The sequence below is a fragment of the Ips typographus genome, linkage group LG16 (assembly GCF_016097725.1).
Source record: "Ips typographus isolate SLU linkage group LG16, UJ_Ityp_2.0, whole genome shotgun sequence".
Lineage (NCBI taxonomy): Eukaryota > Metazoa > Arthropoda > Insecta > Coleoptera > Curculionidae > Ips > Ips typographus.
In genome coordinates this window covers 7,787,817-7,815,707 of record NC_138437.1, presented here as the reverse complement: position 1 = coordinate 7,815,707, position 27,891 = coordinate 7,787,817, and the positions used below count along the sequence as shown (strand labels likewise).

At 33.6% G+C, this 27,891-nt stretch overlaps 6 protein-coding genes across 9 annotated transcripts; 3 read left to right on the top strand and 3 right to left on the bottom strand.

Annotated features, from left to right (window-relative positions):
- Positions 1 to 16: 16 nt before the first annotated feature.
- Positions 17 to 9,470, bottom strand: LOC145738687 (C2 domain-containing protein 5). Of its 2 annotated transcripts, none has more exons than XM_081993654.1 (15): positions 9,017 to 9,470; positions 8,664 to 8,961; positions 8,436 to 8,612; positions 8,220 to 8,379; positions 5,502 to 7,819; positions 4,523 to 4,687; positions 4,303 to 4,471; positions 3,944 to 4,070; positions 3,752 to 3,885; positions 3,167 to 3,695; positions 2,743 to 3,112; positions 2,546 to 2,685; positions 2,367 to 2,492; positions 2,167 to 2,313; positions 17 to 696 (listed from the first exon to the last, which is right to left on the bottom strand). In XM_081993654.1, exons 1-15 carry the CDS (start codon positions 9,191 to 9,193, stop codon positions 631 to 633), a joined length of 5,103 nt encoding a protein of 1,700 aa, XP_081849780.1. In that variant the 5' UTR covers positions 9,194 to 9,470; the 3' UTR covers positions 17 to 630. The 2 variants fall into 2 exon arrangements, with proteins under 2 accessions (XP_081849780.1, XP_081849779.1); XM_081993653.1 differs by having other exon boundaries at positions 2,546 to 2,688; positions 9,017 to 9,467.
- Positions 9,471 to 9,661: 191 nt separating this feature from the next.
- On the top strand, positions 9,662 to 12,373 carry LOC145738702 (uncharacterized). The gene is made up of 6 exons (XM_081993689.1): positions 9,662 to 10,245; positions 10,306 to 10,475; positions 10,579 to 10,693; positions 10,773 to 10,922; positions 10,984 to 11,096; positions 11,152 to 12,373. The coding sequence occupies exons 1-6, from the start codon at positions 9,849 to 9,851 to the stop codon at positions 11,374 to 11,376; spliced, it is 1,170 nt and encodes a 389-aa protein (XP_081849815.1). The 5' UTR covers positions 9,662 to 9,848; the 3' UTR covers positions 11,377 to 12,373.
- Positions 12,365 to 13,203, bottom strand: LOC145738708 (uncharacterized). The gene is made up of 2 exons (XM_081993699.1): positions 12,923 to 13,203; positions 12,365 to 12,866 (listed from the first exon to the last, which is right to left on the bottom strand). Exons 1-2 carry the CDS (start codon positions 12,945 to 12,947, stop codon positions 12,415 to 12,417), a joined length of 477 nt encoding a protein of 158 aa, XP_081849825.1. The 5' UTR covers positions 12,948 to 13,203; the 3' UTR covers positions 12,365 to 12,414.
- Positions 13,204 to 13,496: 293 nt separating this feature from the next.
- LOC145738706 (kynurenine formamidase-like) lies at positions 13,497 to 14,765 on the top strand. 2 transcript variants are annotated; one of them, XM_081993693.1, is made up of 4 exons: positions 13,497 to 13,643; positions 13,699 to 13,800; positions 13,861 to 14,080; positions 14,146 to 14,765. In XM_081993693.1, the coding sequence occupies exons 1-4, from the start codon at positions 13,550 to 13,552 to the stop codon at positions 14,585 to 14,587; spliced, it is 858 nt and encodes a 285-aa protein (XP_081849819.1). In that variant the 5' UTR covers positions 13,497 to 13,549; the 3' UTR covers positions 14,588 to 14,765. The 2 variants fall into 2 exon arrangements, with proteins under 2 accessions (XP_081849819.1, XP_081849820.1); XM_081993694.1 differs by having other exon boundaries at positions 13,535 to 13,643; positions 13,705 to 13,800.
- Positions 14,758 to 17,996, bottom strand: jagn (jagunal). Of its 2 annotated transcripts, none has more exons than XM_081993698.1 (5): positions 17,972 to 17,996; positions 16,056 to 16,203; positions 15,828 to 15,969; positions 15,547 to 15,771; positions 14,758 to 15,491 (listed from the first exon to the last, which is right to left on the bottom strand). In XM_081993698.1, exons 1-5 carry the CDS (start codon positions 17,979 to 17,981, stop codon positions 15,363 to 15,365), a joined length of 654 nt encoding a protein of 217 aa, XP_081849824.1. In that variant the 5' UTR covers positions 17,982 to 17,996; the 3' UTR covers positions 14,758 to 15,362. The 2 variants fall into 2 exon arrangements, with proteins under 2 accessions (XP_081849824.1, XP_081849823.1); XM_081993697.1 differs by lacking the exon at positions 17,972 to 17,996 and adding an exon at positions 16,478 to 16,632.
- GlcT (ceramide glucosyltransferase) lies at positions 16,881 to 26,559 on the top strand. The gene is made up of 7 exons (XM_081993679.1): positions 16,881 to 17,247; positions 17,382 to 17,523; positions 18,542 to 18,746; positions 19,086 to 19,198; positions 19,252 to 19,517; positions 22,078 to 22,267; positions 25,415 to 26,559. The coding sequence occupies exons 1-7, from the start codon at positions 17,150 to 17,152 to the stop codon at positions 25,592 to 25,594; spliced, it is 1,194 nt and encodes a 397-aa protein (XP_081849805.1). The 5' UTR covers positions 16,881 to 17,149; the 3' UTR covers positions 25,595 to 26,559.
- Positions 26,560 to 27,891: the final 1,332 nt, after the last annotated feature.

Here is a 27,891-nt window from a genome sequence, read left to right as displayed (position 1 = left end):
AAAAAGAAACAACAGGTGCTTCAAACAGCTGTTTATTAAAAGAATATCTCTGTGTAATACAGTACATCAAATTCCCAAATGGGAATAACAAAAAAAAACGCAGATATAATAGGATTCACAACCAAAAGAAATACATATAATAATATGAAACGTAATACTTGATACAAACGATATTTATTGCTCACACCTAAAGGCATCTTTATGTTACTTACAATTCTGGTATTATATTACAAAGGTTTTACGTATACATACGTGTAGGTATTGAGTGTCAAAAGCATGTTATAAGGAAACCAAACTCACTTTAGCAAAAAACACTTTAAAATGGTAAGCAATAACTTTGAAGTGATTGTTAAGCACATGCATTGAAAGAAATACTTTATTTAATTCAACATGTTTGTTGTGTAAAGAATTTTCACTAATTACTTGTCAAATATGATCAACTGTAAGCAACATCAAGCAAAAACTGCAAGTGGTTATTGCTTTATCGAGATCCACAACAGATTGAGCAAAGTTAAATAATTAAATTGGAAGACCACATATGATAGTAAGAGAGCGTAAATATGCAAAAAAATATCAGTCAATGCTGTTTTGAATTGAAACTAAGCCGCGTGTTTAAGCTGCTCCCTTGTACTATGCCTCATCCTTAAAGTACGACACAGAAACCACGTCGCCTCCGACGTTAATCAAACATTGACCCTAAAAATACACAAAACGTCGTGTTATTTTCTTTTGGAGATCACCAGGAATAACCTATTTTATTATTAACTAAACCTCAAGCAGAAAAACGAAAACAAAGTTAACAGGTACCCAATTACATATAAATGTCACAAAAACGTGTTGCTCAAACTTAATTTGCTTCTTTTTGCCAATCCCTAGAGAATAGGGCGGACAAAATAGGGAATACGTTAATTAAAAAATATGGAATTACTTTTACAACTGGGACATTTAAAAATAAACGACTTCCTCTGTTTCTGACTGGCCTTTCAGATTTTTAGTGGGACAAACAATAGAGGTAATTTGGTTAGTAGTAAATGAATTGCGCGTATAACCTTATTTATTTGTTAAATCTTGGAAAACCGATCTCTATATTATATTATCCTTGGAAACAATAAAATTGTATAAAATGCCAGAAATAAACATAACAGCAAAAAATACAGTTTTGGTTTGTGTAAACTATTTTTCCTTTACTTCTAAACTGCTACTTTTTACTAATGTAAACAGATTCTACACTTCATTATGGAAAACTAAAGGTTGGATCAAGGCAGTAAATTTTCTAAAAATTATTGCATTAGCACTAATTCATGCGTACAAAACTACCAATAGATTATTAGGGAGTCGTTTAATACCCCACGTTCCGTAGTTAATAAAATTTTACAGGAAAATTCATCCGTAAAAAGGTCAACGTGTGGATTTAATGTCGTCAATTAAAATGTTGAAAATGTTTTTCCGACTCTATAGTGACATTTATAAAAAAAAACGCACGTAAAACCAGTAATTTTACTGAAAGAGGAATGTGTTTAAATAAAAGGCTAATAACTAGAATAATCTCCGTTATAAAGGTGCTATAAACATTTTGGTTTTCTGTACGAAATATATCCATATATAGTCTAATGTGTGAATGAAAGTAGATTAGGAAACTTTGCTCGCCTACTGTTCAAACCATTTCAAGTTTGACCATAAAAAAATGTAAAACTTTATTTTTACACGAAGGTGAAAATTTAATTGTATTAAACATTATTTAATTTGACCAGATCACAAACCCTCATTTTTGTAATGTACTTTTAACGTTACGAAAACAATTTTCTTAAAGTGCACCCCTTCTTGTCGCCTCATCTGCTACATTTTAGAAAATCATTATTACGTGCCTTGCATCATATTTATTAATTTACCTTTTAAGGTTAAATAGGGGTTGAAGTTTTGACGTCGTCGAAGTTTTATGGATGTACATAGTTTTATTTAGCAGGGGCGAAACAATTTACTTACCTGGTAAAGTTACTTGTGAAATTTAAAAAATTTAGATTACAACTTTAGTTTGTCTAAACTAAGTCCATAGCTAAGGAATTCCTGAACTCAGTTCAGACAAAAAATATAATTTTACATTTTTCTCTAAATAAATAATTAACACGTACAGAATATCAATTACAATACATATTACTAAAAACTTACTTGGTTTTTATGTAGATTATGATTGAGTATACATTCAGTCATAAAAAATGCCACCAAAGCATTTCCTCCTAAAGCGGTAACGTGTGATCTTACTATTGCTAAAACTTCGGTAATAAAACTATGTACAAAACCGCTTAAACCTCCTTCCTAAAAAAGGATCAAATTAGCATACTTTCCACAGATTAACTGCAATAAAAAACCTCTCTAATTGATGTCGTTTCTCTAACAAAGAAAAAGTTTAGATTGCCCAAATATTGCTCTATGTTTCCTCCAGGCACATAACTCAATGGGGTTATATCTACCCCATGGCGTTCGTTATAAGGTATCTACAAGGAATTAGTTTTTGGACACGAAATTATTAGGATGGAATAATAAATACATGTCGCTGTTTTAGTGATTGTGGTCTGTATTTGAGTGGTGAACGATTGCTTCGGTATTTTAAACTCGACGGGTTTGATTTACTCAAAGAAGCCGTACTTTCAAAAGAGTGGTCTTCATCCAGCTTAAAAATCAAATCTTCTTCTGAAAACAAAAACCTTGTCGGAATTCAAACTCGGCAAGTTAACAACAACAAACCTGTTTTCTTATTTGCAATTAGAGATTTCTTTTTGGTCTTCTTCCCTAAACCCAAAGCCATGCCTATAACAGACAACTGAATTTCATCTGGTTCAGGTACGTCAATTCTGAACTGCAAATCGCACAGAGCGCAAGGTACCATCCTACGTAGCTTAAAGTAAATACTTTGCAATAGCCGAACGAAGTGTTTTTGCAAATTGTAAGGAGGATTTAGTTTCGCTCTGTATATTTGCGTAAACATTTGAAGATTTTTCACAACTTCAAAATCTTCAAGACCAGGTACCGATTCGGTGCTCACTACGTGGAACCCGTCAGGAATCTTCTCTTGCATGAGCAGTCGCAAAACTTCAGCATCTTCAGGATCATCCATCTATAAATCAATTCAGGTGTATAGGAATTTAGGTTGGGATATAACTGAAATTACTTCTAAAACGCAACAGTCCTTATTGCCACAAGATATATCCAAAGATGCTTGTTCTTCATCAGAATCCTCGTCAGACACACATTTTTGCTGGGGAAATTCATCTTTGATCTGATAAATCTCTCTATTTTTTTGTACAGTCTGCACCAAGGCTTCTTGTAAATCTGCTACAGCCTTTTCGTCGGAAACCTTGCCAGTCACCAAAACTGGCAAATCGGGCGATGGCAGACTTGATAAGTAGACTGCAGTGCCGGTTGCAACCCCCACTAACATTTTCTCCCCCACACTTATGCGAATTTTAAGGCTGAAAATTGCGTTCATCCCTTTGATTTTCATTTTATTAACCAATAGCCGATGTAGTTCATATTCAAGAAAAGGCAATCCATCAGAAATATCTTTGGCTATAGTTTCACCCCGGACGTCTTTTAATGTCCTTGACACATGTGACTCAATAAAACACCCTCTACCAATAGTGGGAATCGACTCGGGAGGTTCAATAGTGGATATGAGTACCTCAGGTACTTTTCCTTTACTATAAATTGAACCAACCAAATCACAGCACAATTTGTTTGGTTAAGTGTAACTTACAAACACATAGGACATCTGCTGACTTTAGCTTTAAGAGGCACCGTTTTGTCGTCATAAGGTAAATGTGTAATACTGCATGAATATGAGTGAGACCTATGATCAGGGCTTTCCTGTGTTGTCCTAAAATGGCCGTTCTGCAATTAAATCTTCTTTCTAACTTTTCTAAACACCTTTACTACTATTCAGTCCTACCACATATTTGTCACGTTCACCACTTTTATAAACAAGCTGTACATTGGAGTTATCTTCCTCTACACTTGAAGTGTTAAAACCTATTACAGCTGCTGTACCACAAGCGCTTAACACGCATACATTTTCGCTGAAAAGACAAACAACCCATTTATTTTGCTGTCTTACATAAACCAGCTGCTCTAGCTTCAGTGGACTTATTATGATTAAATTTCTTAATAAATTTAAGTTCACTCTTGATATTGAAATAAGTTCACCAAAAACTTTGTGCAGGGGCGGAAATTGGTAATAATGATCCCGATAAGAGATACGTGAAAATGACAAATTTTGCAAGAAAGTAAATTGGATATAGAGAAAGTTACCAAATAGTTGTTAACTCAGTATAACCCAAAACGGCGTTGCAATTCAAACTTCTAGCATGAGAGCGAATTTCCATACGTATTTCCGACCACCACATGTCCCTAGATTCTGGTTCGTCAACGTTCAAAATTCTTTCTAAAAGTTTCACCGACCTGGCACTTACAGACCCACCTAAAATAATGTTTCAATAGTATAAAGTCTGGATGATGACTATAAACTTACCAATTTGAGTTATAAACCTTGGAGGAAACATTGTCATTGTTAAAAACGGGTACTCTAACATATCGAAATGTTCCTGGTTAATCTGCCCTCTTCTGATATAGCTAGTTCTCGTTAAGTAGGAAGCCGCATTGCCCATTGATTTCTCACTTCCGGTAAAACTGTTTCCTGTATACAATGGAAACGGAATTTTTGATAATTTGATACCAAAAGCATTTTTGGTAGAGTACTAGGTATAATGGTTCCATTTTTTTATGTCTAGGGAATTGTATCAGGAAACATAGAGGTGGTGGTTGATACAATTATTAATAAATAAATCAAGAAACAACAGCGTAAATACATTTATAAACTCTACAAACGTTCATTAGGTGTACTCTACAACATCAAAGATATTGACATGGGAGAATTCGGTACATCCAAATTTAGAGACACAACACACACGCACACTAAGTATACAGACTCTTAGCTAAGTATAATGTCATGCAAATTGAGTACGTCTGTTGCAAAACTTTTTTTAGTTGCATAATTGTTTCTGTGAAGAAGCATAATATACAACAGATAAAGACAACCAGACAAAGTTAGAAATGGAACATCAATTAGTGAACATAATATGGAACAGGATACAGGAGTACCAGTAAATGAATACTCACTTTTTCTAAACAACCGATACAATCCTAAAGTTGAATTCAAAAAATGTAACACAGGTTAATTCAGGGCTAAATATTTCTGATTGATGGAACAAATTAATTTGAAGTAAATGTTGCTCCTATAGAACTTCATTAGCTTTATTAATAAAGGTTGTTTTTTGTAGAAATGTTTAACCATAAGCACCATTTACTTCATCTCATGTTAAAAAGTGCGAGTTCAATAAAATATAAAAATGTTAGTTATTGTTATAATGATAAAGTTTCATAATAAAACTAACAAAAAACCCTTTTACTGACTTTGACCACTACACCAGAAAAACAAACTTAATACTTGCCTTTCGGTGTAATACTCAAATCTGAATCCGAAGATCGTCTATGCATTGGTACCATATAATTGACTTTAACAGGAGAATGTGGTATTCGTCTTCCAGGCTCTGGACTGTGTTGTGGTTTGTTATCGGCGGTATTGTCGTCTTGCCTTTCTTGAGCAGGTGATGAATGGAGTGTTAGGCATGCAGATTTAGTTTTGCTGTGAGCGAGAAAGTCACCTGAAGCTAAGTCAGTAGGGCTAGGTGGCTTTGGAGGGGTGATGCATATTTTAGTTTTTGAGACACTGTTAGGAAAGAGTTCGGGTTTTATGTTAGTCAAGGTTTGATTTGAGGTTTGTGTTTCTTCATCTTTAAGAGACTTGTCCTCGTGTTTTGGGTGAAACATTCTTAAAAGTTTGTTTTGGAGGTGATATTCTTTGTGGATGTCGTCGGGTAGGCTTTTTTTACTGGCCCTTCGGAATTTATGAAACATATTTCCTCCTTTACCACTAGCATGGAGGAATTTCAATAATCTGTGTTTAGCAGTTTCCTTTTCGTGTAGAATCTCTAGAGCGGGCTGATGTATTTGACTATCAGACAAAAAGCTACGCTGTAGATTTAGTCGTTCTTGTTCTGACTTTAAGGATGATAAAGATACGAAAGGCATTCCTAAAACAGTTTCTTTGGGCTTCTCTTCATCACCAAGTGATATTGAACTAGCTGATTTGGGAACAACCTTTGTCCTAGGCTCGTTAAATGTGAAAGCTCTAGGTCTAGGTGATTGTGGTTCTTCAGAAATCAGTTTTGGGGATGTAGGTGGTGTGTAAGTACCCAACATATTAAACTTCTCCAAAAGCATAGTTTGCATTGCAGTTTTAACCATTTTATTCGGTTTTATATTAACTTTTTCCAAACTGATTGATGCAAGCATTCTAGGATCATCAATATTATCTGAGATTGAATGTTGCTGTGAATATATGGTGGCGGTATTGGGCTCAGACAAGCTTAAAGGTTTTTGATAATTAGAACATTCTGGAGCGGACACATTTGAAGTTAAACTTTCAGTACCAAGAAGATCAGCTCTCTCAATTAGCATTGTCTGTAAAGCAGTTTGAACTATACCTTTAGACTCGTTTGACGATGGTACTTTATGGTCAGCTGGCACTTCAGGAAAATTAAATTTGTTTTCATTTGTGGGTGTACCTAATAAATTAGCTCTTTCAAAAAGCATAGTTTTTAATGCGGTGTTTAAAATGCTTGGATGAGTTGGATGTGTCTGACTTTTGAGTGAAAAATTACTTGGAAATTTCCATTTACCATCTCCAACAGGAGTTTCAACTTTTTCCAATTTTCTAGTTTCCGTATTGTTTTCCGATTCTATGAAGCTGTCAGGAACGTCAATTTCATTGTGACGTTCTAGCTTAGGTCTGCTTAAAAGTGGCTTATTGTTAGTTTTATTAGCAGTTTCTTCTTCCAAGACTTTTTTATCAAGTGGCATATTAAAATTGATAGTCTCTCCAGAATCATCCAGTTCAGTTAAACTGTCAAGACTATTAAGAGAAAAACCTCTAGTGGGGATGGCTGGTAGAGAATACTGCTTGTGCAGTTTATTATTAGACAAACTCCTTTGCAGTTTTTCCACATTACTTATAATACTACTTATAGTTTCAATATCATTATTCCTGCTGCTAAAATCTCTGTAATCATAATCTGAATCACTGCTACTTGTGTCATTATCACTACTAGAATATGACAATGCATCACTAACAACTTCTTCAGACTCTGCTTGAATTATTAATTGTTCTACAGGCAATAACACATCTCTAGTATCATCTTTAGTATCATGAGGATCTTCTAAAATACAGCTCAAGCTTGTTGTAGCTTTCATTACGGACCTGGCTAAAATCTCCGCCATAGCACTTGAATCACTGGAAGTTCTCTTAAAAATCTTTCTCCTATCAATGCTTCTTTGTCCTTCATCACTTTCTTCAATGCTATCATTCAATTTAGCTTTTAAAGCATTCATTTTCTTTGAGAGGGATTTCTGAGAGTGCTTAAATTTTTGAAACCTTTTGGTCATGGCAGAAAGACCTCTACTTTCTTCTTGGCTAAGCAGTATTTTGATATTTGACTTGTCACATAAATTAGGGTTTGAAATTGAGGGGAACATAATGCTGTTATCTATAAGATGTTTATGCTTTAATGCACTCTTTGTTGGAGTAAAATCTAGCTGATTTGAGGAAGCTGGTAAGGCAATAGGAAAATGAATTTTGTGAGGAAGTGGTGATGAGCATAAGCTAAAGCTCTTTCCATCACCAATAAATTTTAGGTAATTTTCTATGACCCTGCATGTAAAATTTAATATTAAATTACAGTTAAGGTACTTAATACTGAGGGATCAACCACTAAGCAGGAAACTATGTGTTCAAGCTTAATATCTTAAAACTTTAGGTTTAATTGCTTGTTTCAGTCATTAGTACACTTGGCAGTCACTACTCACCTGATAAAACCAAAAATGACCCTAAAATGCACTAATGTCATACACCAATATACATATAATAATTTTGAGACAAAGAAACATGCTGGAACCTTAAGTGAATTTCCAAAATAGAGTGTAGTGGTTGACCCCTCTTCTAATACTTCACAAATTAAGTAATCAAAATACATAAACACACAAAATTTAAAACAAAAACCATGTTAAAAAAACAAATGCACCTCTTCACCCAAAAGAAAGTCAATGCTTACTCATCCTTAGTCTCTGACACAGCATGATGTGAATTATGGGCTTTTATTAAGTGTACTGCAGTCCCTATACCTCTAGCCACAATGCCTGACTCCCCCTCCAAATCAAAGCATTGTCTATAACCAATAACAGCATTTCCCCCTAAAGCTAGGGCTTTAACACCTTAAATAGAAATTGACAACACTACTAAAACTAAACTGCCGACCAAAATGACAAACCAATTTTTCTCTGTAGTTCTCCAGACAATTTGAAAAATAATGTTTGCCTAGCCTCATTAGAAGCTCTTGGAGTCCGGATTTTGTCTATCCATTGGTATTCAGGATCATCATCTACAATGAGTTCCTCAACAAATCCATTTATAATACTAGCTTCAAATCCTTGAGGTATTGTTGGAGCTGGTTGAATATGATTTTATCAATAATTTACTAATAAAGGAACACACTTACAATAAAAAAAGTGCACTCCACAAGATGATTGTCTGAATCTGTTAAAATCTGAGAAGAGTTCAACTTTGACAGTAACATTAACTTCTCCTCTTATTCCATGCATAGTATCATACACAGGTATCCACCCAGATATTTCATGATGGGGATTATTATCACCAACAGCTAATTGTCCAGCTACAGGTAGAAGCAAAGGATTTAAATTTAAATACACTTTTCCTATAGCATCATTTGCTGAGTATGTGTCATGGTCCATTAGTCTTATTTGTAAAGGCTCATCTTGTAGTTCAGAATCATCAACCTTCAAAATAAATTAGAACCACTTCCTAAACATTTAACACATATACTTTCAATACCTCAAAGCGGTACCAGTCAGTATTCCATTGTGGATTCAAAGTTCTTCTGCAAACATCAGTTTTATATGTTGTGTTACCAAGTTTTATTTCAACATAAGCGTCCGTGGTGTCGCTGGACCTGTCCATCACCGGTAAATTCTTACCAGAAATGATTTTTACCTTAACTTTTCCAGGCATCTTGTTCTTGAACTTTGAATTACATGAGAGGGATTATAAAGTTTTGTACCAATGTATCGCTTTGTAAACACTTAGCCAAGAACGTAATATCGACAAGGATAAATTTATACTTTGGTAACATTTCAAGAACCAATTAAAAATCACTCAAAACTGCTATTTTTAGTTTATCCAGGCCACATTCATATTTTTATTTTTATTTTGAGGTTATGTTATGGTGTTTGACATTTTGAGTTTCAATTTTTAAGGCGCCTTTACACTAACACTGACCTTTAACCAAAGTTTATCATAATACCTGAATAGTCATTGGTCAATTGAACCGGCATTCAGTATTTTGATTGGTTAGCATGTGATTTTCAGTTCTTTTTGCAGTGTATACATTACCACTATAACAGCTCCATCTGTACCAGTGTAAAGTAAATGGAGCAATTTACTGATTCCAGAAATCTGCATTAGCAACACTACCGCCTTTAAAGAATTTCAAACTGTGACATAACCTTGATAATATAAACAGTGTTGAGAATTGAGAAAAATAATCAATTTACAGCCTACGTCAATTTATAAATATGTATGTAAATTTAACATAACTAATTAGGCATAAAAATCCTAAAATATTTTAAATCGAAAATGGCCAGTAGCTAGTTCAAAATATAACAGGATGGAGTGTAGTTCTCATGATGAGACTTCAAGCAGAACTAGCAGAGACAATAGTCTAAACTTGGGTAACTCACAAACCAGCCTAAAAAGTACAAAAAGCCTAGATAAGTCGAACTCAGGAGGCAGCGTGAAAAAGGATAAAACCTCTATACAGTTTAAAGATTCACCTCATGAGATTGACAATCGTTACCCTTCAGATGCATCCATTAAAGTTCCTCATAAATTTATTGCAAACTGGAAATCTGCATGTGACAAGACCAAAGACAAAACTAAAGACTTGTTAAAAAGGTGGAGAACACTGCCAGAAATCGAAACTGATGCTGTTAGTAAAAACCAAGCTCAGTGTGAAATCAAGAAAGATTCTCATCATGAAAGTGGATGGAGTGTTCATGTTTGGAGTGAGTATTGCATTTAACATTCAGATATACTGGATATTAAACGATTTTTTTTATGTTAAGCTACTTGGGTAGACAGATTTAGTATTGACTCTTCAGAAGAAAATGAAAAAGAAGATGCTTATGTGTTGACACCAATTCAATCCAGTAAATTCTCCCATTTTTTTACCTGCTTGTTAGACCATGACCAAGACAACTTGGTTTCTGAACAGGATTTTGAGTTACTGATAGAGGTATGCTAATTTACTATTTTTCAAGCTGCTGTAGAGTTTCAATAGTCATACTGACTGCATTTTGTTATTTGTTCCATGCTGCTTTTGGAATTTGTTTATATAGAGACTGAGACATTTTGCTGATTGGTCTCAAAATTCTCCAGAGTATAATATACTGAGAGAGGTTGAGAGGGGTTTTATAACAACTTTTTTAACTGAAATTTCAGATGATAGATTTGGTATGCTACAATGTGTTCATTTAGTACAGAAAAGTATGGGCAGAAATTAGAAGAATGTATCATGATTTTAATATTTCAGGGTTTGAGGTAAATGAGGTGGTTTATATCAATAAAGAAGGTTGGCTGCATAAATGGGCTACATTACTAAAAGGATCTAGAAACCTGACTGACTTTCCAGTGTGGCTTCAATTTTTTGTTAAAGTTTTATTTCAAGTCATTAACAGAGCGGGTAAATCAATTAACCATGATATAAAGTGCCTTAGTAATTTGTTTTACTGCATTTGCTACAGGAACTGGATTAATCACCAGGGAGGAGCTAAGTAATTTCTACTCTTCTGTTTTGTGTTTAGATGCAGCAAAAGTGGAACAAATTCTGGATATTGCATATCAAGCTATGACATCAGTAAGTTTAACTGCAGCAATTATATTTATTTCCTTCACAATATTTGTTCTTATAGAGTGGGGACCATCCTCTTCATTACAGATCATTCAGACTGTGCTTTTCCAATTACTTATTAGGACGTTATCCCAATGGATCTGGTCACCATATTCTTGGAGCTCCACTACATGAAAAATCCTCAGCCATGTTTCCAGTTGATTATTCAGCATTAAATACTCAACCTAGTGACTTGGAGCAATATGCACCAGATCAAAAATCAAATAGAAGAAGTGTTATGGTTTGAAAATTACCATTTTAAAGTTTTTACTCTTTCAAGTTTGAAAGCTTTTATAAATAAGATAGAAGTGGTCTTTTAGATTAATTATTTATCTATTTATAGGTAGAAAATAGATACAGAGCTTCTTAATTGAAATCTTTTAAATTAAATCACAATGAAGTATTACTTTATCATTAAAAACATATCTTTACAAAATAACTAGCAATATCAAAATGTGATTAAATCATTACTAATTTTTTTCTGTCAATTACTTCTAGAATTATTTTGTATATACAGAGAGTTAAGTTATTAAGTAAGATTATCACTAAAATTAGGCTTGTTCTTTTTACACAAGTGCACCTTCTTAAAAAAATTCTAAATACTATGTGATATTGATGAGCCTATGCCTTTATTAATGATTGGCAAAATATGCATTTGAAAATATGACAATGGTATTTAAGCAATACTTTCTAGGTTGTAAGTGTTAAACTTCATAAAACTTGGCCTTTACAAGTATGTTGACATTTAAGTCATTATTATCTAAGGCCTTAAAATCAAATACATTGCACAAGTGACCTTTAGCTTTAGTTTATGTGTATAAAATATTTCAAGCGCCTTAATTGCACATTTATTGTCTTGAAAATATCAGACTTGATGTTCAGTACAACTTTCAAAGACATCGACAATAATTTGCTCCAGACAGCTGTTTTCCATATTACCTACATTTCATTTCAGTATTTTCTTAAGTGATAGTAATGCTCCTATAATAACCAAAAAATATTTTATATTGTTTGTTGCTTTTCTATCTCTGTATCACTACCAGTGAATTATAATTCCAAAGTTCACACAGGAGGAATTGTTCAATTAAATAAATACGTAATAATTAAGTAATACATATTTTATACACAGTAATTATATATTTTACCCAGGTTATTATGCCAGCTTTTATAATGAAAATGTAATAAATAGGTTTTAGGCACAAATCATAGGAATTATATTAGCAATAAATCAAAACTTTTAGCAACTTGAATTTATTTAATACCACTTCAACTCCCTTATTTTTACCTACACTGAAGTTTTAGTATTTAGCCCTTTTAAAGCAAGCAAATAGTTCTTAATTAAAGGTTCATTTGTCATAGCAAGTTTTAAATGCACTTCATTAACACCATTACAATTTCCTTCAGTTAAATACATTGATAAGTCAGTTAACAATTTCTGAACATTTGTAGACAATTTCCCACTGTGCCAACTGGACAACAACTCCAAAACTTGTTCTTTAATTCTTTCACTCTCAACACTTTCAAGTAATGTACAAAAGTTTTTGCTTCCCTGCATATAAAGTTCTTCTATACAAGGAGCCATAGTGTCTGCTGATGGGGCTGACTGCAGCACTTGTTGGCTTGTTGTAGACGCCCCTAAAGGAAATGCTACCCGTTTATTGCCTATTCTTGACTTAGGGGGAGGGTTTGAGGGGCTAAAGCTCAACATTGGTGGGTCGTTCCAACCGGGTGGGTATACTAAAATATGTATTTTTAGATGAACAAGTTGTATGTTGGTTTGGTTGAAAAAGTACCTTTTTTATCAGGCCCTTCACCCATTTTGACTATATTGGGACAATGTTTTTAAATTTAGAGTCCCAGTACTGAAGAGTATTATAACCTCACTTAAAAAATTTAATATGATTTTTTATCTCAAAACACTTGGAGCAATTATGATGTTAATCCTGCCAATGTTTTTCTGTGTAGTTTGTGTTAGTTGTTAATTTAATTGAGATGGTTTTATCAGTTTTTTTATTTTAGTCTTTGTTTAGTTTAGATTGATTTGACAACATTGTAATTGTAAAGGTGTAATATAGAAATGACAACATGTCTTGCTTCTGCCAAATATCAACTTCCGATATTATTGACCAATTAGAAGACAGCTGTCCTGACGCCGGGATTTTTCGAATCCAAATCGTCTTAATAATTCATAATTTCATTTATCTACCTTTTTACTGACAAATAAGTTACCCTATCCTGACTTTTACTTCTTAACGTTTAGCTTTTCATAACATTAACATGATATGAACCATATGAACAGTGTAACTAACGCAAGAAGCCAGATATGTGCAAAAAGGTAAAACAATATTTCCGTATCAATTTCACTAGGTTTTATTTCTTGGTGTAGTTTACGCTCATTTACTTATTGAATTAGTATAAATATGGACTTGGAAAAATTGTATTCTCCCAGTCAATATTCTAAAAGATATGCGCTTAACGAAGTAATAAAAAAACATGTCGAATTTATAGAGGAACGTAAGTTGAACATTTATTATATTCATATTTTCAGATATTTATATTAATTCATCAGATACAGAATTGGTAAATGGCACTATACCTAAAAAATTAGGCATTAGCTATGGTCCAGGACGTAGGGAAAAATACAATTTATACGGCACAAACTTACCTGATGGTAAATTGAGGGTATCATATATGCAATATCATTTATATTGAACTAGCAAACTGATGGTAGGTTCATCAATACTAGTTCATATTCACGGAGGGTATTATCAATATGAAGTGATTACGCATTCAAATAACGGTTTTATTTCTAATGCGTTGTACAAAAATGGTATTAAAACGATTTTACTGGGATATGAATTAAGTCCGCAGCACACTGTTCCAGAAATCTTACAGAATCTACAAATTGGATTGACAGTGTGTATCAACTATGCCAAAAAGTCCAAATCACGGTGAGTAGTAATATTTTAGTTATTTAACAGTGTACAGCATCATAGAAGTACAAAACATTTTATAGAAGTATATTTCTTTCTGGACATTCGGCAGGAGCGCACGCTATTGCAACATTTTTGTCCAACTTCAAAAAATCACTACTCCCAGAGGATGCAGCTTTAATTAAAGGGGTTTTCTTAATCGATGGCATTTACGATATAGAACCTCTCACCAAAACATCAACAAACAATCTGCTCAACTTGTCACAAAATATGGCTAAAGAATTGAGTCCTTTATATGATAAGCTCAACTATGGAGATACCGTTGTGTATGTAATAGTGGGAGAATATGACAGTCCGGCTTTTATTGCACAGAGTATGGATTTTTACAATAAGTTAGTCAGAGAGAGGGTGAAGGCCCAGTATGAGCTAATACCAAATGTGGATCACTTCAATGTCTTGGAAAACCTTTTCTTTGAAAGTTATAACTTGACCAAGTTGATGGTGAATGCTATTAAAACTTTCTAGATAAATTTGTATGTAGTGCAATAAAAAGTTCTTCTTAAATACTATGTAATTCTTCCTGTAGTAAAGATTATTAACTTACCTTGTCACATACATGAATGTCCTTCAATAATATCAATATTGAACTTATGTTAATGATAGGGTTTAAAACTTTAACTTCTTAATAAAACAAATTTTTTTCAAGACATTTATTTATTTTTGAACAAGAATTTACAAAAAACTACTGGTCATAGCAATGAAACGAAAAAACATAAGATACAGAAGTTTCCCTGAACCAAAGAAATACTTTGACCCAGGGAACCTTTAGATCAACAGCCAATAAATATTGAACAAATCGTAAAACAAACCAAAAAAATACATGAGGTAAGGCCTAAGTAACCTCTCCCATGTAGCTCTTTGCTTTGTGACACTCTTAACCTAAAAAAATATATTAAAATTTCAATGAGAAACTATTTAAATAAAAACTACTTAACTAACAGGCACATTCATGTAAGTCAGATAGAATTTGACATATTGCATAGTTTCAAAGCAGCATTGAACACCTATGGTGGACATATATGCAATAAATCTTACATCAAAGATTCTTCTGAAACTAGAGTTTTTAGAGGCCTTACCTCATGGCAACCTAAAATAACTATAACAAACCTGTATCACAAACATTATTGCCTCTAAAAACCCTGAGTATTATGACTAGGTAGAAAAAAATGAACAAAACAACAAACATTAAGTAGAAATCATGTTAACTTGGAACAAGAGGCACTTCTCAGTTCTTGGGAGTTTAATCAGCCCTACGAGTGCCTCTAGACAACCAAGCAGATCTCAACTTGAAGCTGAAGTACATGGAAAAAGAATGTACTTGAAAAGCCAGGAAGATAAATGCGTACCAGAGTATCCCATATGGTAGATCCTGAAAACATATTTTGTATGTAATAAACCAGTTTATGTTCACATCAATAACTTACATTCCAGTACACTAAATCAGCAAGCTCAAACTCATCAATGCTGAGGAGAAAAGTGAAAACTTCATTAAACCAGAGAAAGAAGCAATAAATGATAGGCACATAGCCTAACAAAACAATGCCTCCCATGTAATAGTACAGGCTTTTCACACTGTTCTTCTTGAGAGCATCCAAGCAGAAGAATGATGCCAAGATGCTTGACATCCAGAACCATTCCCAAGCAAAAGGCTGCAAATCATTTGAGTCATTAGTCACAATAAATGTAATATTGGGGGGAGTCTTACCTCAGGTACTTCAAGTTCTTCAATTGACAAGATGAACCAATTGAATTGGTCAAGCAGAAAGGGAGTGAGCTTAGCAAGCATTGCAAATGATAAAATGTAGTGGAAAAAGATGCAATGCTTTAGTCGGGACTTGTTCAGGGCACTAGAAAAAACATCACCAAATCATAGAACCTGTTTTTTTGGCATACACTCAAATTATTTAACTAATAGTTCAGGTTAATGTCCTACCTGAGCTGATAGTGAGAGGCAACTCTTTGCCTCCAGGAATGATCCAGACCATCCATGCTGCCGCTGGAGGTGCTCAGCGAGGGCTCAGCAGCAATAGAACTAGAGGACATTTTCAGTGAAGTTTTTCGTTCAGGGAACTTCCTTAAAACTAATAATAAATTTCAGCAGTTTGCCCCCAGCCAAGGCATTCGTGTAACATTCGAAAATCAACTGAGTGAAAAGTGGAAAACGCCAGCTGTTGTCAAGTTTATTTTCGCACAACCTAGTTTGAAATGACAAGGATACGTCGATACGTTGCACGCATACAAAAATTCAAAAGTTGGACCGTTGGACGTACACAAAGGGAGCATAAGCTAATACACCTGTTGCAAAAACTTGTCGGAAAATGGGGATGTTTACGGAAAATAGCGGGAAACACTTACCCAGTGTGCGTACAGGAAACGGGGTTAAACGGAAAAGGACGCTTACTAGTTTGAAACGAACAAGGTGGTTGAATCTTCTTTTCTTCTTTTGTTTATTTATAGACAGAAGCAAACATGGCAGCAGAGTCATACCATCCGGACCATTCTTTGTAAACTGGAGGACAGGACTGGTGCTAGGGAGCTAGTTTAATATTTCATTTTATTTCTCGTTGTTTTTAAGTATTCGATCTTAAAATGTGGGGCGCATATTACATCCTTGAGGATCCGAGCCTTTTGCCAGTTGCCTATTTGCCATTTGTGAAAATTTACTTCTGGATTTTGATTGGTCAGTGGGCTAGTGGGATGATGTGTGTGTGTGTTTGACGGATGACAGTGACTGTTTTACATTACATTTTCTCATTGGTATTTTGATTTTTCGCCGCGCGTAGCGTAGCGTCTGCTCTGCTGTCTGGGATTGCTCGTAGTCGCAGTCGCGGGTCGCGGTTTCTTTCTGTTACATTACGGAAAATCGTCAAGTTATTGACGGGGGCAGCGGCTTACGCACTCGTGATGTGTAGTTTTCCACTACATTTTTCGCTTTTTCGTTTAGTTATTTAGTTTCAACAAGGTACAATTGAGATGTGATATAGTTCTTAAGAAACCAATGACCAATAATTATTCTAAACAAATCAAATGGCGCCAATGATTTACACCCTCTATGGTTTTGCAATATTTTTTTTTGTTTTTTGGTGTGCTATGTGGTTACTGCATTTAATAGCAATAGTTTATGGGTAAGTACTGTTAATTGTTGTACTTTTCACTAGTTCTGCCTTGGGTAAAAACTAACCTCAAATGCCTACCTTCCTATGTTTTTCTTCACCTGTGCAGGGAAAAGGTAAACACATCTTGTTATTATTCTTTCCAGAAAGTACAAGCTGCACAAAAAAGTTGAAGACTTACCAATAGAAGATGCATATCCTGGAGTATCAATTTTAAAACCTCTAATGGGAGTTGATCCTCATTTAGAATCTAATTTGGAGACATTTTTTACTATGAAGTATCCTAAAGTAAGTCTGTCATTTACCAGTTGATTTTCTTGTTTATTTTACCCTATCAGTATTTTTATTTTATGGTAGTAGCTGTGTTAGTACTAGCTTCAGAGGGTGAGGACTATTTTATATTTCATAGCTATGATAAAATCCTGTATCATTAATTTACAAATCACCCTGTTGGTGTAGGGTATGATGACCTATATGCCTCTCCCATTAACTTTCTTGTATAATACTTATAATTTGTGCCAAAGGTGTCGAATGAATCACTATCACATCTCATAGATTATTTCCCATTTCTTATAAAACATTATGTGACTCTACTTATTGATATACATACCTACTAATCAGTGAAACACTTATAAACAATTTTCACAGAGCAATCAAATTAATAGGAGTTTTTAATAAAAAAAAACAATAAAACTAATAAATAAAATGAACCCCCTAGAAGAAGCTTTATATTTACCTTTAACCATTTGTAAGTTGCCATTCTTGTCTTTACTCCAATTAACTTGAAAGGGTATACAAGGTCACAGTAAACACAATTTTTAAATTACCTACTTATTTTAATTAAAAACACTTAATTTCATTAAGAAAAAAGTGATCACCTAAAGGGTTTATAATGAATTACACAGTATTTCAGTTGCATGTTGTTATGAACAGTTTTCTTAAACTATGGAACAATGAGTGGGTATCTGCCAAAACCATTAGCTCTTGAACCTCTTAAACTGAAAAGCAGAATTCCTATTTGATTAACAATGTTGATGTTTTTTTATTAGCATTACTATCTATGCATGGTTTTTACGTGTGACTGTGACCTTCTGTAGAACCACACAAGTGTTATTTATTTACTATTAGAAATGGAAATTGTGTATAGAAGTAAGGGGTGTTCAATAATTGTTATGGATTTGATGTGATGGTTACTGAATCTCATAGGATTTTTTGATTGTATAATTCCAAGATTTTACTTTATTTTTTTCACACTGTTAAGTTGAGGGAATTACTGCCTAACAAAACAACACATTTTCTATTTTAGTACCAGATATTATTTTGTATCGAAGACTCGGCAGATCCTGCTAAAGAAGTTGTAGAAAAATTGAAATCCAAATACAAAGATGTCTCAACTGAGATCTATACTGGGGGCTCAACAGTTGGGGTCAATCCAAAAATTAACAATATGAATACTGCTTTTGAAAACTCTAGTTATGATCTGATTCTAATTTCAGATAGTGGAATTCGCAGTAAGTATAAGCTATAGAGGTAAACTAAATATGATTACTGTGGTTGTGCGCTAACATGATCTAAAACATGCTTTTATTTGAAAATTATCTGGTATGTTTTGGTGTGTGACTAACTATAAGAATATTGCAATTTGATGGGTCCTTCATAGTTATTATTTATGTAACATGAAATTGAGCAGTTGCAGCTTGCTACAGTTTTAGAATCACGTTTTTGTTCCTAAAAGAGCCATAATTTGAATTTACTTCAATTCTTGAAGCTGCAACTGCCTCCTATTTCCACAAACATAAAACTTTTATTTCCTTTTTATGTCACTCTAAGTGCAGTTATTTTGTTTATAGTGAGAGAGGACACTCTTCAAGATATGGTGAAACACATGTCAGATAGAACTGGCATAGTCCATCAAATGCCATTTACTTGTGATAGAGCTGGTTTTGCTGCCACTCTTGAAAAAGTAACTTTCCAACCATCTTTGTTTTTATTGTACCAAAATATTGAGTGCTTCAGATTTATTTTGGGACTGCGCAGTCCCGTATGTACCTGTCAGCAGACTGCGTAGGAGTCAATTGTCACACCGGCATGTCAACTCTGATGCGCAAATGCGTTTTAGAAGAAAATGGTGGGCTGAAGAGCTTTGGGAGCTATCTAGCTGAAGACTTCTTCATCTCTAAATATTTTCTGGATCGCGGATGGCGGACTACCATTAGTAGTCAGCCGGCCATGCAGAATTCTGGTGTATGTGATGTTCACAGTTTTCAAGCACGGCTGTCTCGGTAAGTTCAATCAAGTATATGTTCATCTAGTAATAGAATAAAGTAGGAGTGGTGTACAGTTTATGAGAATGACGTGGTGTGATAAGATCAACATTACTAATTGTTTAGTGTTGACATGTACTGTTTAAAATAGAACAGGGATTCTGGTTACTCATACTTAATTTGTTACAAGTGAGGATTATTCAGAATTAGTTATAAATTGTTAGATATCAAATTTTTTCTCAAAATTTGACTTTATGACATTTTTATTGTCTCTAGTTGCATTCATAATTTTTTTTTAGATACCTATTCAATTATATTGGTTAAATACAGAATAGTTCCAACGCAAGTCACGGAATATTATAAACTAACGTTATTTAAAGATTATAATTTATTATATGGGGTATAACTGTTTGTTGTGTTACTCCATGACATGTGAAGTAAATAGATAAATTACTTAATTTCTTGGTCTGAATGTAGCGTGATATCTGCCTTTTAACTTTAGTTTCAAGCAAAATTTAACTGCAAAATGCCTCATATGTAAGTTGAGTAGTATTAATTTTTTGTATCGGTAAACGGATTCCGTAATGTTTCAGCTGTTATCTCATTTTTATTGCTTTAGTAAATGTTTAAAACCTTGTTCCAAAATTAGCCCGTATAAATATATTCAGTTATAAACTTCCAAGTAAGAATTTATTATCAACTGAGTAGTTGTGAAAGAGTTAAATGGATTGACGGACCAGTAAAGTGCGTTATTGCGGTTGTAAAATATGTACAATAGAGAAATCGATCACTGTAAACCGTTTCTCTTACAATAACAGGAGCTTTATGGTGTATTAAATCATTATAGAACGTCAAAGGCTCCTATTATCACTTTTTAATTTTATTTGTCAGGAAGTTAGTTAGGCAATTTTGTACTAAAACTTGGAAAGTTTTCACTCTTTTATGAACGATTGGAAAAGGATTCCCACAAGTGTTATTCGCCATCAGTATAGCACGCTATCATGCGGTTTGTACATTAAGATTAATGCGGTAAATTTACATTACCTGAGGTATATTTAGTTATTCCTGTGTTTGTTCATTGTTGGATTTATTTTAATGTAGTAGTGTAGTCCTAAGCTTGCACAATATACATTTTTCCTATGAATATAAAACATCCCCTACAGTTTTCCCAAGAAATTCGAATACGCTACTTCTCCCTCAATAATTCATAGCATCGGCTTGTTTCTAGTTGTTTTACTTATTTCAGTATCACTTAAATTATAAATTGTTGAGTTTAATTGGTTCCTTATTTATTTACTGATAACCCATTTTAATACCATAGAATATGCTAAAGAAAATACATGAAATTAACGTACTATTAAAAAACTTCTTTGAACTAAACATTTAAAGACAGTGTAGAATAGGGGAATTAAATTTTTAAGATCCAGTTTTAAAATAGATCTTTAAAGTATTTATAATCAGTCCAATTGATTCCTCGCCCTTGCTCCAGTCTAATAAAAAATTTAAAAAGCAGTAGAAAATCCAAACATTGATAATCCAATCAACCTTAACAAACGTGGCGGTCGAATTCGAAAGCAGGGACACTAAGCACGACCTAAATTTTAATTTCCGAAAGGTTTAGGCCCGGGCCGATGGAAATTAGATAATCTGGCGTAAAAAGATCATTATTCCGTGTTTGGTCTTTCCTGGGGTTTGTTAATTGTCCGAGTTTCCTACAAACCGCACGAAAAGTCTGGACAAAACATGTTTTGGTGTAATTAATTTATCTTTGTGGAAGGTTAAAGTTAGCTTTTCAGGAAAAAGTGGGTTTGAGTTTGTCAGAGTCAGTTGTTATGAAGGGATTTAAAGTAAAGGGTAATCAGCTGTATTTTTATTTAATTGCTAAAATAAATACAAATATAACCAAGATAGCAATTGAGTAAAATATCACCCTGCATTTATCATCAAATAAACCATCCTTTGAATACTAGTCATGCTTGTTACGTTTTGCTTCCAAAATCCTTATCAAAATAAGATAATTGATAAATATACCCTGATGGGGGATTAGAGTGTAAACTTCTGTTTCTCAATTTCCAAAATTTCGACTTTATTGGGTTTTCATCAGGGTAATAAATAACATAATCTGATATCGTAAAAAGGGGGCAAATTTAAAAATTCTGTACTATGATTAGATGGAGCCATAAATTCTAAGGTTCCTCCCCTTTACGAACTTAAATTGAATGCTGCATCTTGTGGGTGCTAATGGTGGGAATTGACGAATTTTAAACAAGGAATTTCCGCATAATCCTTGATTATTATTATTATTGATTCGCTCGTTTATATAATACTGCACGTGACCTTTATGATCTGCTTTTCCTAATTATCGCTCGTTTTTAACAATCCAACTCTAGTCCATTTTTACCCCCGCTTTTTGGATTTGATTTAATGCTGCACTGCTCTGATGTATTAATTTTAAATAAATGAGCTCAACTTTGCAGTTTTGACAGTCGATTTATTTTAATATTTAATTAGAGCTAAGCCATATAATTAATTGTTGTTGTAAACCCTAACGATGGTTAATTAATTTTCTCTATTTCAGATGGGCCAAGTTAAGGATGGCTATGCTGCCTTTAGTTATAGTTTTTGAGCCTCTGAGCGAATGTATGGTAATTGGGGCCTGTGCAGGTTGGGCCACTAGTCTTCTCTTTAGATGGGAACCTTTAGTCTTTTATTTGATACACATTTTGGTTTGGTTTTTGTGTGACTGGATATTATTGTCAATTGTACAGGTAAGCATGATTATGAATCAATCATTATCATAGGATAATCTTTTATTATTTCCAGTTATGTTAGGTGGATGGTTTTTATAACAATAGATAATTAACTGAATTACAATTGAGTTACTTGCTTTACAAAAAGTTGTGGTTTTTACCGCAATTAAGTTCAGCTCAGTATATGATATCAATGAGTAATATGTAGGTATTGATAATTTGCTCTTAGTTTATTAACTTTTATTTTCTCATCCGATGATAATTGCTTCGCAGAACCGGATGTGTCACTGCAATTATCGCATTTAATTACTAGTATTACTCGAATCGTTTAAAATATCTTGTTACACCTAGTTAGGTGTAACTAATGTTTTCTGAATTACGCTTCATCTTGGAAATCCTTGGCTCAATAGGAAAAAGTCGATTAAAGTTTTTTTAAATTTTTGTGACCTAAATAAAATAACTTAAAATAAACACCAACTGCACTATCAATTTGCTGAAAAAAATGTGCTTAAAATAATATGCCCCAACCTTGAAATTTCTATAAATAAGATTTCTTTTGTCGTCCTCACTGAACTAACAATAACATAATCAATACAAATAAGTTAGTATTTGCACCTTTGAAAACATTTTCTTTTGCGATCACCCCGGTTAAACATTCTACACTGAGTCTCATTTTTTTTATATAATCAACAAACGATTCAATGTCACAATGCCAAGCTATATTTGCTTTGATCCAGTATAAATAATAAGAAACAGGTAGTTTAAGCCTTGGCCTTCAGTCTGAATTATACACACTGCTTCACAGACCGGTTAATCGTTTATTCTTATAATTACAGCAACAAGCCCGATTAATAATTATGCGGTCAGGTCATAAGTTAAATAGAGCTTAAAAGCTGATTAGTCTGTTCAAAAACACGAAAAATGTGTTAATTTTAATTATTGACCACTTTTAGGAGAATGAACAGTTGTTTTTTTAACATTCACTGAATTATTTGTTGCGTTTCAGTGGGTTCTAAATTCATGTATTTAGTGATTTTTAAATATGGGTCATAACTAGATTCCGGAAAACCAACCTTTGACATCTAATGTGAACGATCTATGCAAAAACATGTCATTTGACAGATTTTGTTCATGCTTTTTTCTTCTTTTGAGCCTTTTACTTTTATTTTAGTTTTTTGTGCTTATTTACTGCTATTTTTGTATGGTTTAACTAGTTTTTAAATAGTTTTCAAGTTGGTTCTGTAACGTCGCACAGTAGGCCATTGGGCCCTAAGTGGTAATAATGAATTTTGCTATATTGAGATATTGAAGGCTTCTAAACGACAAAAATATGCTGCAAAATGTATAAGTATCAATTTAAGCTGACCAAAAGAATTCCAAATGCTCCTGAAGTAGTCTGAAAACATTCCAAAACATTATAGAAGCTCTAAAATGCCTTGCAAAAGCTTACAAAGCAGCCTAGAAGCTTCCAAATGCTTTTCAATTTATCTAAAAGCTCTCAAAATATTTCAAGACAGTTTAAAAGCTTCCGTATGCTTCTAGAGCAGTTTAACAGCTTCCAAAAGTTTCTAAAACCGTCTTATAAGGTTTCAAATGCCTTAAAGGCAGTCCAGAACCTTCAAGGCTCTTTAAACTGTCCAAACTCCTTCCAAATGCTCCTAAATGAGTCTAAAAAAGTTTTGAAACACTGGAGAAACTCCAAAATGCTTCTCAAGCAGTCTAAAGCTTTCCAAATAATCTTCAATTAGTCTAGAAGCTCTCAAAAAATTTCAAGGCGGTTTATAAGCTTCCGTATGCTTCTAGAGCAGTTTAGAAAAGAAGTAAACTGTCTTAAAAGCAGCCCAGAACCTTCAATGCTCCTGAAGTAGTCTAAAAAGATTTCAAAACAATACAGAAACTCCAAAATGCTTCTAAAGCAGTGGGAATTCTTTCAAAACAGTCTAGAAGCTACTAGAAGATATCAAAACAGTCTAGAAGCTTCCAAAAAATCCTAGAATCGTGTAACAGTTTCTAAATGGCTCTAAAGCTCCTCAAGTAGTTCAAAACATTTTTGAAAACTAAAGCAAAAATATTCTAGAGGTTGAACTAAAAAAAAAAGTAAAAAATGTTTTATCTCTGAAAGAGTTTTGTGCTTTTCTACAGATTTGTATGTTTTTTTGAGAAAAATGATTTTGCTTTTTAAGCGTTTTTCTTCGCGATTTTAGTGCTTTTTAATCCGGACTCTAGTCATAACGTTCTTTTCAACGAGGTCGATAGGATATTATTTACGCTGAGTTCGGTTGTTCCTCGGTCCATCAAACAGTGGATATTTTGACAGTTATCACTTGATTGCTTTAATAAGTCATGTGTAATTTACTGCTTGGTCTAGCAAGAAAAAACCTAAACCTAAATACTTGACTGATCCAAGTTATTCTTAAAGTATCCAGTTAGTATAGATTTCAAAACCTATTTTTATAAATTTTGATTAATTCAAAATATATTTGAAGCATTGTTCATATGAATAAACCAAGAGACCTGTTAGAGGCCTTCGTAACTCTTACCACCATTATGGAAAACAAATAAAAGACGTAATTTGGCGTTTACTAGAATGTTTACAGTGTCTTTCTCATTTTAACTCATCATTCTGACATGTTACTACATCAGCTTAGAACTCAATAGTTCCACTAAAGTACGCCGCCTAAAAATATTGTGTGTCAAAACAAAGAAACAAGCCCATTTTTTTGCACGTTAACTATTCCTTTGATGGTTTTAACTCTAACGCAATAGTTCTCGATAATCATCTTTCAGATCTAAGTAAACCATTTACCTTTCCGTTTTAAGGCATTTACTTTAGTTTATACTTTGTAAATAGCTGATTATTTCCATGTCAAACAGAACGTAAAGTAAACATATTAATAGTAGTAAAATTGTCGTTTTTAGGTCAAAATGATGTTTGCTTGTCAAATTGTTGTTGAAGACAAACAAATCCTCCTGGGGTCACGTATTGTTTAATTAATGCAATATCAATGAACTCATGTATAAATACTATCTTAAGACTGCGTGCTATTTATAACAGGAGTAAAGTTCATTCACAGAAATCAACGTGTAATTTTAATCGTTTGTTTACACAAAAAAACGACTTTTGAACATTGTTTGGCAGTTTAACAGACTTTATTTTAATTGCAGAATGGACCTCTACCGTTCAGTAAATTTGAATTTATCGTCGGATGGCTGTTCAGAGAGTGCACTGGACCATATCTCTTTGTCTTAGCAGTATTTGATCCTTCGATAAGATGGAGAAACAGATGTTTTAAACTTGCGTGGGGTGGCATAGCGCAGGAAATTAGTCCTAGGGTTAAGTGTTAAATTTTCTTCAAGGTTGGTTGAATTTGCTTTCATGCACGAATAATTCACATACCTTATAGGTTGATCTTCCGAATATGTATATATTAAAGTAATGAAAAAGTAGGCAATTACTTTATTTAAACGAGCAAAACACGCGTTTGCATATAGGTACCAGTGGGTTCTTTGCAAGTACCGAAGTATAGTTCTCGGCACGAACACTACCTCACAAAGACTATACTTTTGAAATCGAACCTCAGGTCCATAGGTATAAGTTAGGCTCGCTCGTTTTGTTTAAAATGTTTGGAAGACCAGTGATATTGAAAACCCCCATACAGTTTTGTGGGAACACATAACAAAAAAAGACTTATAATTTTAGCTTGAGGACTTATCTCACCATTTTTGCGTTTTAAGACAAATCAATGTAAACCGTTATTTTTAATTTTAACGAAAATCTGTAAAAGAAATATTCATTGTAGATATCATTAATATGTGATCACCAGCTTCTTGGATAGTGTTCGTGTTAATCGCGATAGCTTTCTTTAATACTATAGTTAGATTAATTTAACGCTTAATAAATACACACAATATTTTGTTATAAATTATAAAAGGCTGTCACTTTTGGCTTAACTTAGAATGAATTAATTTATTTTTTACTTTGTTTTCGTGACTTGGAGAAAAATCCAAAGGAGTATCAGTGCCATATCCAGTTGTTTGATAGGACAGATCTGTTCTCAAAGAATGCGCTTTAAAAAAGTTCTGATAAGGTAAAAAACCTGATACAGTTATTTAACATATTTTTATTCTTGTTTCTAATAGATCAAATACAAAAAGTAGTTGTATAGGTTCACAAAGTCTGTATATATTACGTAATGTTTAGTAATTGGTTATTTTTGTATTCTACTGTGTAAATTTGAAATTCAGCCCTTTCCAATGCCTTTTTTATGAAACAAATACCGTTAATTCTAAATATATCAGTTTCAATCCTAGTGTTTTATTATGATTCCCACAAATTGAAAGTGAATCACGCCGCAACTATTCGACACCCAGAAACGATAGTCTGGTATTAATGTAATTATGTTATTACTATATAAAGTAATTGGTAATATGCGTCTCGTGTTGATGAGTGATGTACATCCATTAAAATGCGGGTCAAGGTTTGTGGAACTTAATTTTCCTTAAGAGCTTTCGGAAGTTTAACGTTCAGCGAAAGTAGGGTTGCCAATTCCTTACAGAATTACGGCAAATTGATTAAAGGAAATTTTTTTCTCTAAAAGTGTCTGATAAATTGTTTAACTCTCTCAAATAAAATTTTATTTAGCGCATTCACCATTTGTTAAGATTTCTGTATTGGCAATAAAACTGTTTATTCAACAAAGCTGAAACTCGGTTTTGCAGTAAATGGCAGTAGGTAACTAATGAAGCATGATTCATTAGTTACCTTTACTTACCGTTACCTTTATGATTCTAGACAGTTAAATGCATTTTGGAAAATCAAAAATCAATTTTCTGTTAATTCGTGGTTGGAACTCAGCCGCAACACAAACTTCTATAGTTGGATTTAATCTTCACATTTTTTGTCTTGGGAATATGGTATAACCCACATAACAAACAAAGTATATATTTATGTGAAAAAAAATATGAGCCGCATATGAATTTGAGAATATGCCTGGTATATACCCGGCTGCTGTACAAATTTAAATATTCCAATAAGTATATGCCAGGGGTATGTCTGAGAAGTGATAACTGGTCTCTATAGGATAGTTTGTTATAAATTGAAAACAGTTTTGTAAAATTGTTATTATAGATATAACACACTATTTCAAACTGAATGATTAAATGAGAATAATGAAAATATAGTATCAACTATAAATGGATATAAGGAAAAAGCAAAATATTGTCATGGAAAGGGGTAGCCCAGAGGGAAGAATACCCAGGTTTCCACAAGTAACCTATTTTATTTGAGAAGTCAGTTGGTACAGTAATCTTACCCCGAAATTGCCAAGATGGCGTAGATCATGATGGGGGATGCTGGACAGAGAGGGCGGTAGGGTTCACGTAGGGCGAACGGCAATGGGTGGGGCATGTGCCAGACAGAACCATGACAGTTGGACAGCGCGAGTAACACATTTTGGCGACCAAGACAGGCCAAGCGTAGGCAGACCCCAGAAAAGGTGGCTAGACGATATCAAACCAATTGCGGGGAAAAGATGGTCTCAAACAGCACAAGACAGAAATGCAGGGAAGCGGATGAAAGAGGTCTACGTTAAGGAGAACAAAGGAGGACTGAAGAAGAAGAAGAAACCAAACAAAAATTACTG

Bases quoted from the DNA above. Each gene is read 5' to 3' on its own strand.
- LOC145738687 (XM_081993653.1), bottom strand. From the start codon at position 9,193: ATGCCTGGAAAAGTTAAGGTAAAAATCATTTCTGGTAAGAATTTACCG. The intron at 7,820-8,219 runs GTAAGCATTGAC...TTTTACATGCAG, and splicing joins GTGTCAGAGACTAAGGATGA to GGTCATAGAAAATTACCTAA. The intron at 4,472-4,522 runs GTAAGTTTATAG...ACATTATTTTAG, and splicing joins AAGGTTTATAACTCAAATTG to GTGGGTCTGTAAGTGCCAGG.
- LOC145738702 (XM_081993689.1), top strand. From the start codon at position 9,849: ATGGAGTGTAGTTCTCATGATGAGACTTCAAGCAGAACTAGCAGAGAC. The intron at 10,476-10,578 runs GTATGCTAATTT...TTGTTTATATAG, and splicing joins ATTTTGAGTTACTGATAGAG to AGACTGAGACATTTTGCTGA. The intron at 11,097-11,151 runs GTAAGTTTAACT...TTGTTCTTATAG, and splicing joins CATATCAAGCTATGACATCA to AGTGGGGACCATCCTCTTCA.
- LOC145738708 (XM_081993699.1), bottom strand. From the start codon at position 12,947: ATGGGTGAAGGGCCTGATAAAAAAG. The intron at 12,867-12,922 runs GTACTTTTTCAA...TACATATTTTAG, and splicing joins TGAAGGGCCTGATAAAAAAG to TATACCCACCCGGTTGGAAC.
- LOC145738706 (XM_081993693.1), top strand. From the start codon at position 13,550: ATGGACTTGGAAAAATTGTATTCTCCCAGTCAATATTCTAAAAGATAT. The intron at 13,644-13,698 runs GTAAGTTGAACA...TTAATTCATCAG, and splicing joins TGTCGAATTTATAGAGGAAC to ATACAGAATTGGTAAATGGC. The intron at 14,081-14,145 runs GTGAGTAGTAAT...AACATTTTATAG, and splicing joins GCCAAAAAGTCCAAATCACG to AAGTATATTTCTTTCTGGAC.
- jagn (XM_081993697.1), bottom strand. From the start codon at position 16,607: ATGACTCTGCTGCCATGTTTGCTTCTGTCTATAAATAAACAAAAGAAG. The intron at 15,970-16,055 runs GTAGGACATTAA...TGTTTTTTCTAG, and splicing joins GCCTCTCACTATCAGCTCAG to TGCCCTGAACAAGTCCCGAC. The intron at 15,492-15,546 runs GTAAGTTATTGA...ATATGTTTTCAG, and splicing joins CTGATTTAGTGTACTGGAAT to GATCTACCATATGGGATACT.
- GlcT (XM_081993679.1), top strand. From the start codon at position 17,150: ATGGCGCCAATGATTTACACCCTCTATGGTTTTGCAATATTTTTTTTT. The intron at 18,747-19,085 runs GTAAGTATAAGC...TTTTGTTTATAG, and splicing joins TTCAGATAGTGGAATTCGCA to TGAGAGAGGACACTCTTCAA. The intron at 22,268-25,414 runs GTAAGCATGATT...TTTTAATTGCAG, and splicing joins TATTATTGTCAATTGTACAG to AATGGACCTCTACCGTTCAG.